The following is a 16,398-nucleotide window of genomic DNA, read 5'->3' on the forward strand; positions in this document are numbered from 1 at the left end:
TACACCCCTGCAGAATTAGTGGCGATATAAAAATAGCCGTTGATGATGATACAGACAATAAAACAGAAGATGTTATGCCCAAAAATATTTTGAGAGCATCGTCTTGGAGATACAAGTGTTCCCCTTCAACAGCACAGTCCAAGCCATGTTACTAGTTTGCTGAGATGGAACAATATCACAAAATAACTTATTTTTGGTGATGAAACCATTTAAAAATTGCAAATTTAATGTACAAATCCTACTTAAAAATGCTTTTGGATAACAATTTTCCTTTGAATTACATTTTGGAAAATCTGTCTAAGTATCACATACAAAATGTAACAATATACTACTTCTGGTCAACATGAATTGCGCAAACAATATATAGGATCAACAAGGTTAAGGATTACTAAAAGAAACCCAATTACTGAATACTAGTCAGCCTACACCCATATTCAAATTCAAGAAGAGCAAAAACTGTTCAACATTTTATTTTGTTGCACTGTAAGAACTGCACCCTTGATTTAGGAAGCAAACAGTGTAACAATTTTTCACGTGTGCCTCTTTAAACAGAACAGCAATAAACGAAAGAAAAGTAAACCCAAAAAAGAATACATAACATGACTTTTATTTGTTAAGTGTACCAGTCAACCGTCTTTAATGAAATCTGACTGCTTCTATAATTAGATATTTTTTGAAGTAAAACCAATTAAAAAGGGAGGCTATTTAAAGTTCAAAATATTCTGGTGTCTAAGACATCTACAGTACAAAGAAAAAAGAAAAGAAAATCTAGCAGAAATAAAAAGGCATTAGAAAAACAGAGCAAAAACATAACAACTTTTAATTTTTAGATTATGGTCAATATATTTTGTGTTCATTATAGGAATTTGAGGGGAGAAGTTAAAATAAAAATTGGAAAGTCAATTCTTTTAAACAAACTTGGTACATTTTTTGACACCGACTAGTTTTGATTCACAATAGAAATCAAGTAAATATATCTAGAGATGGCAATACAGAAATCCCTAGACAAAATATTCTGTAAGTCTTACATATATAAAAATAACCTTTACTCTATTTCTTTTATATATAAATGTGCTCCTACCCTGACAGAACTTGAGCTATTCAATATTTTATTTACATTTATTGAGCATAGGATACACTCTGCTCCACAGCAATCAGTCATTTTGGCTAAATGAGGCATTGTATACAAATTAGATTACGGAGAAGCAGTCTACTGTGTGTAGAAAAATATTTATTATATTTATTTCTGAAAAGCTTTTATTATATACATATCTAAATGTTCTTAGTAGTTTCTTTTATTTAAATAAAATTTGTATTTTGGGGTTAATGATCCTTTAAACAGGCTTTCCACCTTCAAGTGAATTACTGGCTTGGCATGTGCCATCTTGGAAATTTTACTAAACACATTAATATTTATATTCCCGTGGCTTCCGTCTGTGCTTTTCAGGCATATAAATGTATGCATCCTAACGAACAGTCATTAATTTTAGTTGCACATGGGTACTATGATGTGCTTTTTGTATGGATATACAAAAATTGGACTAAAAAGCACAGTAGTAAACAAGATAAAACAATTAATAGAAATTGTTAAAAGGGCCTGTACAAGCCAACATACCCCCATAAAGTACATAGTAAGAAGGCAGCTGAACCAAACATCCAAAAAACAACAAAAAAAACCATGCAAATTTAAATGCATTTAATTCTCTCAAGATGTCAGAACTATTATTACATTAAAGTCACAACATAATCTTCCATATTGAATCAACTTACATGTTAGCTATAGCTTTCTTTTAATAAACACTCTGGAAGCCATTGTCTTGTAGGTAGATGGTTAGACAAACAATAGCTTTTAGCTTAGTTACACAAACATTAAAAAGAAGCACATACTCTTAACATGGAGAGGGTATTGCATTGCAAACTTTCCAACATAAAAACTATATACTGCTTTGGGAGTATGCAAAATATAGTACATAGGCTGAAGTAAGCATGCAAACCATAAACATACATGACAGTTTTTGCAATGACTGTGCTTTCGTGCTTTGTAGAACTAAAGCCTGAACACTGTACATGTCCTTATATATTAAAGTTTAATGAGATTGCTTGCCACTATTGCTCAATATGACACCAAACAAAAAACCCTGAATAAAATATAAAAATAGATCTGTACAGAAATGCAGCGAAAAAAAACCCAAAACAAAAACACACAATTCCAGTATAAAATGCCATTACCGATGATACTTTTTGTTGAAATCACATCTGTCTGTTCCTCCCTTGCACCAGTCCCATGTATAGACAATTAAATGGGGCTCAAAAAAATGTGAACATTATGCCATACAAAACAGCTTATTTAGAACTACTAAAAATCAGTACAGCTCTACACCAGAAGCATCACTGCACACTACTTTCAGCATCATATGAGAATCTGTATTAAATGACATTTTCAAATGTTAGTGCTGTGAATTTCAGAGTCATAAAACAAGATATTGCTTTGAAACCGCTACAAATTTAGCGACTAACATATTCCCACAGAGAGAATATATCCAAAGTTATTAATGCTCATAAAAATAATAAAAATGGTTTAAACAAACAATGAACCCATTAGCTACCAGAAGGGCATGGTTTTAATAAGAGACATACAACTTACACACAATGAAATGTAAGACATGACAAAATTAACGTAATATACAATATTCAAAGTAAAGAAAATTAGGGCAAGAGCTTGCACCAAAGTAAAAACACAGGTCACATCTGCAGAGGGATGAAGACACTAGAAGGGTATGGCAAGAAAACGGCATCAGCGATGGCTCAATTATGGAGACTCGTCATTCTCCATAAGCTCTGGAGTCTCTGTAAAGCAAATGTTTCTGGAACAATGAAGCATTACGTTTAATTTTAATAGGAAGATGCTTTTATATTAACACCAAACAAAAACCCCAACCCAGGTTAATAAAATGTATTCGCCAGAAAATCAAGCTTTAAAAAAACAAAAACAAACACAAAACACACACACAATGATGGATTGCAAAATCTTCCAAGTGGAATACATCATTTCTCCCCTTCAGCTCTCTTCCTTGTGGTCGCCATCACACAACATTGTTTAGTCAGACAAACTCTTGGCGGCAGCTACATATGTGGCATGGCATTATAGCATCAGAGCTGACAGGTCTTCTATAACCAAATGTCTCTAATGGGGACTGCTGCATGGGTGTGAACATGAGCAATAGTGCCTACTGTCTACATGTATACTTAGCTGAACCCACTGCATGTTAAAAGTGGTCCATCAACATCATAATCCAGGATTGCATTCGCACTATGCATGAGTGAAACTGTAATGTGCAGACTCCTCTCTACAATTAAAGTGTGTGGTGGTGTAGATGTGCCTATATTACTCACTCAGTAATTCTATGATGCAAGATAGGTTGTTTTTTTTAACATAGGACATGTATTTTGGCAAGTTAAAAAAAAAAAAAGTGAAAATCCATACACGGAGGAAAACAAGCAAGGATCTGCATTTTCTGATAAACACAACCTATGCATATATTTTTTTTTTCCATTTAACCTTAATTCACATAAAGTGACAAAATCCTTGTTAGGGAAGCATGATCACAGCGGAGTAGTTTGCAATCTCAGTAAAATGCACATGTGAAGCTCTGTATCCCACTAGCACAGATGAATCGCAACTAATCAAAAGATTTGAAGGGCATATGCAAAATAAATGCTGTAATAAGTTCTGTATTGTGTTGCTCCCTTTCTTTCTGTCAAACAATGCTATCTCTAAAATACAGAAATGCAAATATTTGTATTCCGCACTCAAGTCTTGATCAATGAGGATTCCAACAAGCGAAAGATTCTTCAAAGTCATTGAATGAATGTGCTGTGAGAAACAGGTGCATTTATGTAAATGGCCAATGAAATGAAGCCAGGAAGCTGTTCAAAATAGTCAGCAGGAAACATAGGATCAAACAGTGTGAACCATGATATGACAGATATTCAAATTTAGTAACCAAAAACCCCACAAAATCATTTCAAATAGAAGGACTCAATCTTCATGTTGTACACTTTTTTAATGCTCTGATTGGTAATTGTGGCATTAGCCTTGCCCATGTTAAAGCCGCTTACAGAGAGGTCTCAAAAACCACAATACAGAAACACTCTTTATTACACACAGTACACAAAAGTCTGCCAGCCACACACAATATAACCCTATGACTTGGGACTAATCACTGAGTCATAGCCTCAGAGTCCAACCTGCACACATACGTAAGTGTCCAGAATGGGTGAAATTCAACTAGTCAGAGCTTGGGTCAAGTAGCCGAATCCCTTCCAGTATCACAGGGCTATGTGCAAGCAACCAAAAGATGACTGCAAAGACAAGCCAGTAGCGATTATCTGCAATCATATTCTGACCATATTAACCAACATGTTAAATAACGATCCATTTTATTTCAGCTTATTGGGTATGTTTGTCATTTTCAGAAACCATTCGTTCAATGTTAGGCTAATTACCAGCTACTGGTGCAGATATTGCAGCATTTGTGGCCGACCTATGATCAGCTACACCATACAAAACAGAACACATTATACTGCGATTCCTCTTTATAATCCCACCCATGCTTGTACTTTAAGCTGTTCTTATAAAGAGGCGTTAATATAATTGCATAAGAGGGCATTAAATATATAAATGCCAAGAATGCCTGGTGGTGTGTGTGGAACGATTTAAGGGGTGGGCACAGTACAGGTGTAGAAATTTCTGTAAAACCAGAAATTGCTAAAACTATTTATGGAGGAAAGGAATGCCTGGGACAGAGTGGGGAAAATAATGTTTTTTAAAACAAATATATATATAACCTAGCATGTTTTAGGCATGTGCTACAAAGACTCTAAAATTACAGAAAACCTTGAGTCCCAAGCATACAGATACCATATTAGTTTTATATATGTAGATGTATTTTGCTTTTTAACAAACAGGCCCAAGTCTTAGCAATTCAGGTCACATTGTAAGACAAACATTGAGAGCACACCAGTGCATTACAAAAGACTAAAGGATTTAAAAAACCAAAAAAAAACAAAAAATAATAAAAAAATAAACCCAAAATCACAGTCTAATAAATATGCAACATCAAGACAGAATAAAATAAAACATGTCTGTTGATAGGGTTAGACTAAATGGGATGTTATAAGCCTGATGGTTATAACACAGCTTATTCTTTCTACAAGGATATTGCAATCCAGCGGATATTCAATATCAAATATATATCTCTATATAAGGATATATATATATATATATATATATTTATATTTATATATGTACACACAATATCTAGATAATACCACCCCATTAGTTAGAAGGGGGCTAAGTTTATTAACAAAAAAACAAAAACAAAAAAAAGGACCATAAAAGACATCTGTTCCATAGCAGACTCCTTCTAATGCTTTATGTCTCCAACATGTGGAAATCTCTGTTTCAAAAACAAAAAAAATATGAAGAGGTAGATTTAAAAAAAAAAAGCTGAATGCGTAAGCATGTCTTCCTATAGTAATGGTTGGAGGAGAGGGGATTACAAAAAAAAAAAAAAAAGAAAGTTACCGATACTGGTACTGCAGTCCAATGCCTGCTTTGGGTGCAGTCAACGGCATCAAAAAACTGAAAACCTGCTCAAAAACAAAGTTGCTACATAAGTTGGTATTTCTTGTGCTGGAAGAGTATTGCTTTAGGATTAAAAGGAAGGGGGCAACGACCAGGGCTCATGTGCAATGTTATCTTTCAGGAAAGAATAGGGAGTAGGGAATGGGAGGTGGAGGAAAAATCTAGCACCATGTAAACCTTTCAGCACTGAAAGGGATTGCTCCACCTGCAAGTTTTTTTCCCAAAAGACAATGAAAGATCCAGAATTAAAAGGAGCTAGTGAGAATTGGGAAGTGTCAGATGTGGTGGTGGGAGGTACCGCTGGGCCAAAATTGCAGCGTCCAAAGGGCTCATTGGCTGAGCATCATACCCCAGTCTTCTAATTGGAGGAAAATTGCCAAAGTGACGTTTCTGCTGGAAGTTTTTGGCTTCATGGATTGTGTTTTTCTCTTCGGCCAAAAGAAGCTGCTGACGCATATAGTTTTCAAACTCATACTGTGATGATTCCTCTGTTACCTTTGCCTAAGAAAAGAAAGGACACATTGGGAATACAAACTTGCTTCATTCAAAATTGTAATTGAATAGTAGTCATACGGACTGGTAGATGTTGTATTTGATTATAGCCAACATTTTTCATTGGCTATATCAAACTACACCCACATTAAACAAACCATGTTTGCACAATATTAGCAATGCTCATTTTCTGTTGTGTTGTGTTGGTGGAAGGATTACTTGCTACCTATATAGTTAGATGTATTCGTAAAAGGTTGCAGGTGTTAAAAAGCAGGTAATAAACATTGAACCCAGAACAAAGTACTATGGGAATTCTGGTGCAACTTTACAAAGCAAGCCCCTCACAAATTTGGTGTAAAATATATCAATCTTCTATTCTGTTGGCACGTTTACAAATTAGACTGCCCAGCCCCCCATGTGGAACTCGCTGAATGGCCAAGTCCTATGCTTTTTGCATGGGAAAAATGACTGCCAAAGTCTATGGTAATATTAACCAGAGTACCAGGAGCTGTCCTATATCACCACTTTCTCTGTGCCCAGAAATGCAAAAATGTTTAAACGTTCTTGCCTCCATTTCTGACCTTCACCACCACAAGAACCCACTCTTTATTCCTTGATGGTAATCCTGCACTCAAAGTAACCAAGTATACAGAATATGATACATCTTTAAATACTGCAATAAAGCATATGGGCAAACCTTTTGGTCTGCACATATTTTTGTGTGTTTGTTCAAAATTTACCAGCTTTTCCTTCTAGCTGCCCTTACCTCTTGTGAACTTTCTGGACTTGTCACATGATCAATATCAGGTACAACTTGCAGTGGTCCACTGAGTGAGGACATGGATTGCCTATGGACAAAAGATAACATTGATATATTCAAAATATATTAGCAACCCATTTTCTACAAGATTGAACAAACATTAAAAGGGGGGAGAAGAGGGGAACAAAAAATAAGGAGATCAGAGCAATCTCTTTAATTTTATCTATGCCAAACCTGTGTAGAAAACAGGGGAGTCAGATTAAATAAGGGGGGCAGGGGTGTAATTTTGTGACCAGAGTGTTCAGATCATGCTTTCAAATGGGTCACATTACAGCCCTCTCAGCCAAGTATCGGGCCAGTCACCCAATAAACAACCGTTCAGCCAGATATTGCATTAGTGTATAAGCTCCAGCGATGGACAAGGATCGTTCCAAAGCAGAGATCATTGTTTTGATAGTTCAGCAGAACTATAAATCTCTTCCAGCTCTGGAACGGCATCCTTCCAATCCTGCAGTGTGTATGCACTCACAATAAGGATCTCCATAGAGTCATGATTTTTTTTCTGCCCATGGTTATGACCGTTGAAGAGCACAGACCTGAGGTTAAACCTTTTAAAACATTTATACTGTGTACGCATGAATCGTCATGCTGATCGGGACTATTACTACCTCCCTCCAGTCGTTGGTACAATCATTGTAGAGAACACATTGATCAGAAAATTCTATAGTGTGTACCTAGCCTTAGGGGGAAATTAAAAATGGCAGCGTTACTGACGAAAGTATCATGGCCTGCGCATTATTCCTATTAATACGGAAATCTTTAACGCTGGTTTTTGCTCACTGCTCAGGGAGCCGTGAGCAGAAATCAGGGTTAAAGTTACCATATTAACGGTAATAGAATTAACGCCTGGTTGAGCACGGCCGAATTGAATATCATCTTAGAGTCAGTAAGATATTTTAATTTAATTACTTTATTGCTCGGTACAAGATTAATATAATTTTTGCTTACAATGTAAATGCTAGAATTGGTACACAACTTGATTTTACTCAAAAGTAGTAAAAGTGTAGCTTTTCATGAGATACCACCATAAACAGCATGGAGAACCACTTATTGAATGTAGATGTATAGGTTTTACAGGGATGTGCAACTTCCCTCTACATATGTTGTATATAAATTAGGTTACTAATAGCATGACCTCAAAAACGTAAACATATGATGATTAAAACATTTTAATTTCTAGGTCACATTTACACATAACTGTAAAGAAAAAAACATTAAACTACCATTTGCTGGCTTGGTTCTAAGAGAAGGACATAAATAACCAACCATGAGGATATGATGCCTCCAAGAGACTCCAGAACTTCTGATGCAGTCAGCCGCTGCTGAGGGTCCAAAACCAACAACTTCCGAATGAGACAAACTGTGTTCTCCGATACTCGGCCATCTCTTTGTAAACATAAAACAACAAGTTTAAAACGGAGAACAAAAGTAAAAATCTACTGCAAAATGATTACCTACAAGATGGGTACACTTATATAGGCACTCATGAAATGCCAATGTGGCATCTCTCAGAACCATATAGAATTAGCATGCAGTAAGCAGACAGAAACAGCTTTGGCAGACCATAACTTTAAAAAAAAAAAAAAAAAAAGTCTGACACTCTTTTTCTTAAAAATATGCATCTCCAATTAATGTGATTTGCAAAACATTTTTACCACACACGCTGCAACATGTGGGGGGGGGGGGGGTTCCTCAAGCAACCTCTAGGCTTTAAAAAAAAATACTATCAAAAGCAAAATCAGATCGTTATTAAATGCAGTCACAGATGACTTTATTGGTCATATGTAGTCTTCATCCTCTGACCCCATTAACAGGCCACAGTGCCAGCAACAGAAATCCAGCAACTTAGCCCAACCACCAAATAGCTAGATCTGGACAATTTGAGAATGAATTATGACAGGTATCATCTAACTCTCCCTCTATTTTTTCCCCCCATCATCTGCCTGTCACTAAGGAATTTATTCCTTTTCTAATTCTATTTATTCCCTGTCTCATGTCTGTCTACTTATGACTCCCTCGTACATCCTGCTATGTATTTTGCTGCACTCTGTGTGCGTCCCCATAGCATAACTCACACTCATTTGTGCTACTTATGTGTATTACCTTATCTATTTGCTACTTGCTTACTGTATCCAGCGATAGAGTCTGATGCACCTTATAAATAATACTCCAGAAACGTTGTGCAACATACATTTGAAAAATACAGTTCACTTTGGATGTTGTGTAGAGCAACCATGGAGTCAAATAACAATGTCAAGGATCCTGCAATGCAGGCATGTTTTCAGAAAAATGTTTAATGTCCACTTCTAACCGAATTTGCAAAGGTAAGGCATATAAGGATTGACTATTTATGTAGCACAAGACTTGCTCTTAATTTTGGTAATAAAAAAATAGCCCAAAAAGGACCTCAGCACCCCCATATTACTCATCCCAAAATGGCACAAGACATTCACTTGCCATAAAACGCCCCCATGCGCCGCATGTACCTGCCACTTTTCTCCATTCACACTTCTCGGCATAACCCCACTCACTGACTAATCTACAGCCTTAAAATGGCTTACCCTTACAGACAAACCACAAAGCTTGAGGGAGAGCACATGGTGCAGAATAAACTGTACTCCCTCATCGAATATGCTGCGTGACCTCCCTGCATTGTACAGAGGAAGTGTTATTACACAGAAGGCAGCTGCTCTCGTTCAATTATATTATATGCTTTAAGTTACACAATAAAGCATAAGTCAGATCGGGATAATGGAAATGGAGTCCACAGGTAAAGACTCTCCAGCCCACTGGTGCATGTGTGCCACCTGTTGCCCACCACCATAGTAGGCAACTGTTACTGTTTTATTGTTTCAATGTGGTTGCCACCATACAAAACAATTAAACTTTAGTGCTGCAGAGAAGTTGACAATTTTAATTCTTAAGTTACAGCGCCTGTTAAAAGCAAAGAAACTCTTGTACTCAATATCCTCCGGAAGCAGTGTTTTTTGTTTAGTTTTTTCTGTTTAGTTTACGCTGATGTGCTCCAACAAATAAAATTACCAAAAATCCTATTCTGCGTTCTGCTGATGGTGTCCATATTAATGCTTTTAAACTGTTTGGGAAACATTAAAATTTAAATAAGGCACACATGTGTAAAAGTCCATTTGCTTACATTATTTTATTATCTTTTGGACTATCAGTACAACACAAACTAGGGTTTGTCATTTCAAATCGATTGGAGCACATTAACTTTTTGAAGTACATGCTGTTAGGATTTTTAACCGATTCTCTATGCGTGTTGCTGTCATCTATCGCCCCCCTGGTCCACAACAACAATTTCTTGAACACTTCTCTGCATGGCTCCCTCACTTCTTATCTACTGATATTCCCACCATCATCATGGGTGATTTCAACATCCCCATTTCTAATCCACGTTCCAATGCTGCTTCCAAACTACTCTCTCTAACCTCCTCACTTGACCTCTCCCAGTGGATTGAATCTGCTACTCATCAGGATGGCCACTGTCTTGATCTTGTTTTCTCTAGACTATGCTCAGTTTCTAATTTCCTTAACACTCCTTTTCCCCTCTCAGATCATCACCTTATTAGCTATGCGCTCACCCCCAGTTCTTTACCCTCCCTAGTGTCAAACTCTTCCAAGCGTCCTCGTACCCGCAGGAATATCAACGCTATTGATTTTCAACAGTTTTCCACCTCTGTCCAACACCTTCTCTCCCCAATTTCTACATTCTCCTCCCCTGATCGGGCAGTACCCCATTTTCATCAAACCCTAGCAACTGCCCTGGATCAAGTGGCTCCAGCGACACTACATACTTCGCGTAGAATTTGTTGCCAACCATGGCACACTACAGTAACACGAACTCTACAAAAACTTTCTCGTAAAGCAGAACGTCACTGGCGTAAATCTTGTGCCTCTAATGATTTCATCACATATACTGATATCTACCGCTCCTACAGAAATGCTCTGGACACTGCTAAACAAGCATACTACCGATCTCTCATCTATGCTCAGGCTTCTAACCCCAAATGCCTCTTTAACACATTTAACTCTCTTCTGAATCCTCCAACTAACATCAGTGCACAGGATCTTGCTTCCTATTTCAAGGACAAAATTGATAAGATCAGGCTTGAAATGGTATCTCCCTTGACCAGCAATCTGCTCAAATCCTTTGTAGCACCCTCTGACACTCTCTCTTTATTTGATCCCACAAATGAAGAGGAAGTTTCTACTCTCTTCTCATCTTCCTACTCTACCTCCTGTCCTCTTGATCCCATTCCCTCACAAATGGGTATGTCCCCGTCTCCTGTGCTCATTCCCCCTCTAACTAAAATCTGTAATCTCTCTCTTTCTACTGGTATTTTTCCATCTATATTCAAGCATGCAGTGATTACTCCCATTTAAAAAAAACAGAATTCTGACCAGAACTCTCTCATAAATTACCGCCCCATCTCCCAGCTCCCGTGCCCCTCCAAGCTTCTCGAGAGAATTGCCTACACACGCCTCACACACTTTCTTACAGCAAACAACCTATTGGATCCTCTTCAGTCAGGCTTTCGCTGTTAACACTCCAGAGACTGCGCTGACCAAAGTTGTCAATGATTTGATCACAGCAAAAAATAATAACCAATACTCTCTTCTAATTCTCCTGGATCTCTCTGCTGCATTTGACACTGTTGACCACTCTCTCCTCATACAAACGCTGCAATCCCTAGGTCTTGAAGGCACTGTCCTATCCTGGTTCTCATCCTACCTATCTAATCGCTCTTTCAGTGTTAATTTCTCTGGATCCACCTCTGCTCCGCTTCCTTTATCAGTTGGAGTTCCACAAGGCTCAGTCCTAGGTCCTCTGCTATTCTCTATCTACACCACTTCTCTTGGAAAACTAATAAGCTCCTTTGGATTTCAGTATCATCTCTATGCGGATGATACACAAATTTATCTATCCTCTCCTGATCTTTCACCATCTGTGTTGTCTCGCGTTACTGACTGTCTTTCTGCCATTTCATCTTGGATGTCTTCTCGCCAGCTCAAACTCAATCTTTCAAAAACTGAATAATATTCCCACCCAAGAACAGAAGCTTCCTGCCTGACATTTCTATTTCTGTCGATAACATGACCATAAATCCCACCCTGCAAGCTCGTTGCCTAGGTGTAATCCTTGATTCACAACTGTCGTTTATTCCCCACATCAACTCTATATCTAAATCATGTTACATACATCTAAAGAACATTTCCAGAATACGCACATATCTGACACAAGACACCGCAAAAACATTAATTCATGCACTCATCATCTCCCGCATCGACTATTGCAATTCCCTCCTTACTGGTCTTCCCAAAGTCAGACTTGAACCCCTACAATCTATTTTGCACGCAGCGGCTAGACTGATTTTCCTTACTAACCGTTATTCCTCTGCTGAGCCACTCTGTCAGTCTCTACATTGGCTGCCTGTATTTCAACGAATCCAATATAAAATTCTTCTACTAACATACAAGGCCATCAACAAGATTGCACCGACATACATTTCCTCACTTGTCTCGAAATATCTCCCTACTCGACACCTCCGTTCTGCACAAGATCTACGTCTCTCCTCCACTCTCATCACATCCTCCCATTCTCGGTTACAGGATTTTTTCCGGGCTGCACCTACTTTGTGGAATTCCCTCCCACGCACAGTAAGACTTTCCTTTAGTCTTCAAACCTTCAAGCGCTCACTGAAAACCCACCTCTTCAGACAAGGTTATGATATTCCTCAACCATCATCTTAATTTCAATAGATTACCCTATTGCCATCCTCTACACTGCTAACGCAAGACAACAACCTTCTCACCAACATTGCAACACACACAGCCCACTCAGTACTTTTACCTTTGCAGTCTGGCTGGTCCATTGTGCAATATGATGTAGTACATGCCCTTGTGTTTCTAACTCCCATTGTCCTATAGATTGTAAGCTTTCGAGCAGGGTTCTCTTACCTCTCTGTCTGTATGTATTACCCAGTATTGTCTTATTAATGTTTGTTCCCAATTGTAAAGCGCTACGGATTTTGCTGGCGCTATATAAATAAATGTTGATTATGATGAACTTCAACTATACATGAAAAAACAAACACCAACATTTTTTTTATTCAGACAAATTACGCAAAATAGACTAAGAAATTCATCAGGATTGGGGAGGGGGGTATTTTGACATGTATTTTGCCAGAACAATACATTTATGAAGATCTTTCTAACTACTATGGATTCATTCAACCTACTAAAGGAAAGTGTACCTGAATAGACAAATCTTGCATGCCATTTTTGGCTTGTTATTTTATTAGTTATGGTCACTTTTACATCTGGCATCCTATGACTCATTATTGCACACAAGGAATAATTTCAAAAGCTATCTGTTTATTGAATGAGTAAATTGTATAGCTAACATTTGAGAGATTAGATTACAATGGAACTATCAGATACATGCTTGAAAAGTTACATTATGTGGAAGACTTGGACACACAAACTGATCACACAGTTGAGGAAAGAAACCTGATGTTATTTTCCCTATGTAAAGAGAACCAACCACAAAGTGATGCCAACACTGCAACACCGCTTCCAAAGCCATGTAACGTATACGTTACCAGTGTAAAGTGTAAATATGGCCATGAGCCATTTTCAAAATACTAACAATTAGGACCACAAAGCAAGAATTATAAAAGAGGGAGTGTGTGTGTGTGTGTGTGTGTGTGTGTGTGTGTGTATAAATTCTGGTCTCCAAAGTAATGCATACTTTACAAGTGACAATGATTCAAACATGACTAGAATAAAATACATAGGCCACAGCTAACCCAAATATATGTAATGTGCCTAAAGCAGCATGAAGATTCACCTAACCTATACATGTCTTGTTACTAGAGAAACGTAAGAATTAATGTGCTAAAAGGAAGACTACAGCAACTCACTCTGGGATAGAGTATTCTGCTGCCTTAATTTTGCGAAACAGTTCCTGAGGTATGCTGTCATAGAAAGGGAATTGACCATACAGCATGGTGAAAAGGACCACTCCAAGTGCCCACATGTCACTTGGCTTCCCACGGTAAGGACGACCTTGGTACAAATGAAAACATAAAGTTAAGAGACAGATATAGTACAACATCTCTGGGTCTAAAATGAAGTCTAGTTCCTCACCAAAACAAAAAATGAACATATCTGGTCTGAAATTCCATACATTTTACCACCCTCTGAATGTGTTTAGTTACAGGGCTGTATTTAATAACAGTAGAAATAGATTGCAAGGTAAAAATAATCTATACATAGTTGGTGGCCAGAGATTGGCAGTTTTAAAATAGTTAACGCTAATAAAGTGTGTATTTAAAAGAAAGTGTCCTGATTCAACTAAAATATTTAACTTGATGTACTAATGCCCCCCATATAAATTGATAAAGTGTCCTCGAGTTTTGTTGTAGGTTCTACTTACCACTAAGAACATCAGGACTGATATATGCTGGACTTCCTCTCTGATCCTTCAATAGGTCATCTTCACTCACCAAGTGTTTTCCAAGGCAAAAGTTGGTGATTGTTATTCTATGAGTCCTGAAAAAGAAATGCAAAGCATAAATCTGCTTTGTACACCAAAAAAAAAACCAAGAAAAAAACACCCCACACATTGCAAAACAGGACACAACCAAGAAATGCTACCATGAGATTACAACTTTGGACATCAACGCAACATTGCAATCAAATGGCTGAATTTACAGCACTTCAGATCACTTGGAGAATTCAAGTCCTTTTACTTGGAGATCTTAAACATCTCCGTGGATGTGCCCCTTTCACCCTTACAACCTTAACAAGCGCAAGTCTAATTGACACATATCAATAAATGCCCCTATCTGTCAAACTCCTTCAATTGGGTGGTGTAAACTTTTGACGCCAGAATCTTGGCTCTCAAATCCACCACAAAATTAGGAGCACAATGTGCAAAGGAGCAGTGCAAATGTGACTTGTGATGTGTGTAAGTGAACATTACTAAAGCCAAATGACTTACACTACAATCAACTGAAACTACCATAAAAAAGTACCAATTTATATTCCACCCACCAAGAAAAAAAAACAAAACAAAAAACAAAAAAAAAAACGATTGCCAGTAGAGGAGATATTGGACACAGCTGTTTCTTTACGGAAACCACCCAAATGGACATACTCTGCCTCACAAATTACAACTCCACTCCCCAATTCTTTGCCCCTGCAAATTTAAAAGTAAATTCATCTTATAATCCCTTCACTGCCATGGACTTAAACATTACACCATGGCCGTTCTGCTCACAGACAATAACCATTACAATCTATGCTTTAGCAGCTGCCAGGTCAACATGTATCAGTTTGTATGTGCATTCTTACAAATCCTGAGCATAAAATCTATACTTTACCATTTTTATTTATTTTTTCCCCACTGTATCTCTTTTCCTACATTACATGAGGAAGATGTTATTACTATAGATCAGGGTTTCCCAAACCAGTCCTCAGGGATCCCTAACAGTGCAGGTTTTCTGGATCACATGTGACATAATTAGGACCACCTGTGCATCTGTTACAATGTGTCAGTCAGTAATGATTACACCTGTGCTCCAGCAAGGAGATATGGAAAACCTGCCCTGTTAGGGAGGCGTGAGGACTGGGTTTGGGAAACCCTGCTATAGATGATTATCTTGCCCCTCAGTTCCTGCTTTCAACTGGAGATCCTAATGAGCTAGGATTACTACTAAAGGGCCACCCTGTTAATTCCTAGGCCCCTGTGCAATAATCCTTGCCCTCCCAGCCTCTTCCACATTAGTACAGCTGCTCATATTCATAAACCATTTTTAGTATAATTACAAACAAAGGCACAGTTTTTATTATGATTTGAAGCCTAACAAAAATCAAAAGGTATGTTGCTGAAAAAGTAAATGAGGACAGAGGAAAAAGAAGACAAGCATTATGGCAATAACTAGTCAACATCCATTTCAAAAATATCTGTATGCTATGTTAGCCACATTGAGTACAACATTGCTCACTGTGGCTAACATAGCATACAGTTTCTAAATAATATAAAGTAGAACAACAAGTATTTAATGGATGAATCAAATAATTTAGTTAAAAAGTATTAATTGTTAAAACTTTAAGACAAATGTCAATTTATACTGTTGCTGTTATTTTTCTTAAATTTAAAGTCTAGGAACCAGACCCAGCTAAAGTCTGTAAATAAGCCCAATTGTAGCCAGTTGGCTTAAAAAAACATTGTGCTAAATGTACTTTTAATACATCTTTCTGTGTAACCGTGTGTGGGTGATGTTCAGGACTGTATTTTATATACACATGAACCTCTATTATCCTAGACTGAACAGGCTGTATTCTTGGAGATGAATCATCGTGATTAAGCCAATAGTTTTATACAAAAGCCCACGCTAAGCTACGGGGAACA

General features: G+C 37.5%; 1 protein-coding gene across 1 annotated transcript in view; it reads right to left on the bottom strand.

The window, feature by feature from the left end:
- Positions 1 to 1,681: 1,681 nt before the first annotated feature.
- Positions 1,682 to 16,398, bottom strand: part of STK40 (serine/threonine kinase 40) — a 29,693-nt gene continuing 14,976 nt past the window's right edge. Inside the window, exons 7-11 of the mRNA XM_075195438.1 lie at positions 14,419 to 14,534; positions 13,904 to 14,048; positions 8,226 to 8,345; positions 6,906 to 6,987; positions 1,682 to 6,148 (exon numbers count right to left, since the gene is read on the bottom strand). Coding sequence (XP_075051539.1) covers positions 5,903 to 6,148; positions 6,906 to 6,987; positions 8,226 to 8,345; positions 13,904 to 14,048; positions 14,419 to 14,534 — 709 coding nt within the window. The 3' untranslated portion in view covers positions 1,682 to 5,902. The remainder of the gene's footprint in view (positions 6,149 to 6,905; positions 6,988 to 8,225; positions 8,346 to 13,903; positions 14,049 to 14,418; positions 14,535 to 16,398) is intronic.

The sequence above is a fragment of the Mixophyes fleayi genome, chromosome 2 (assembly GCF_038048845.1).
Source record: "Mixophyes fleayi isolate aMixFle1 chromosome 2, aMixFle1.hap1, whole genome shotgun sequence".
Taxonomy (NCBI): domain Eukaryota; kingdom Metazoa; phylum Chordata; class Amphibia; order Anura; family Limnodynastidae; genus Mixophyes; species Mixophyes fleayi.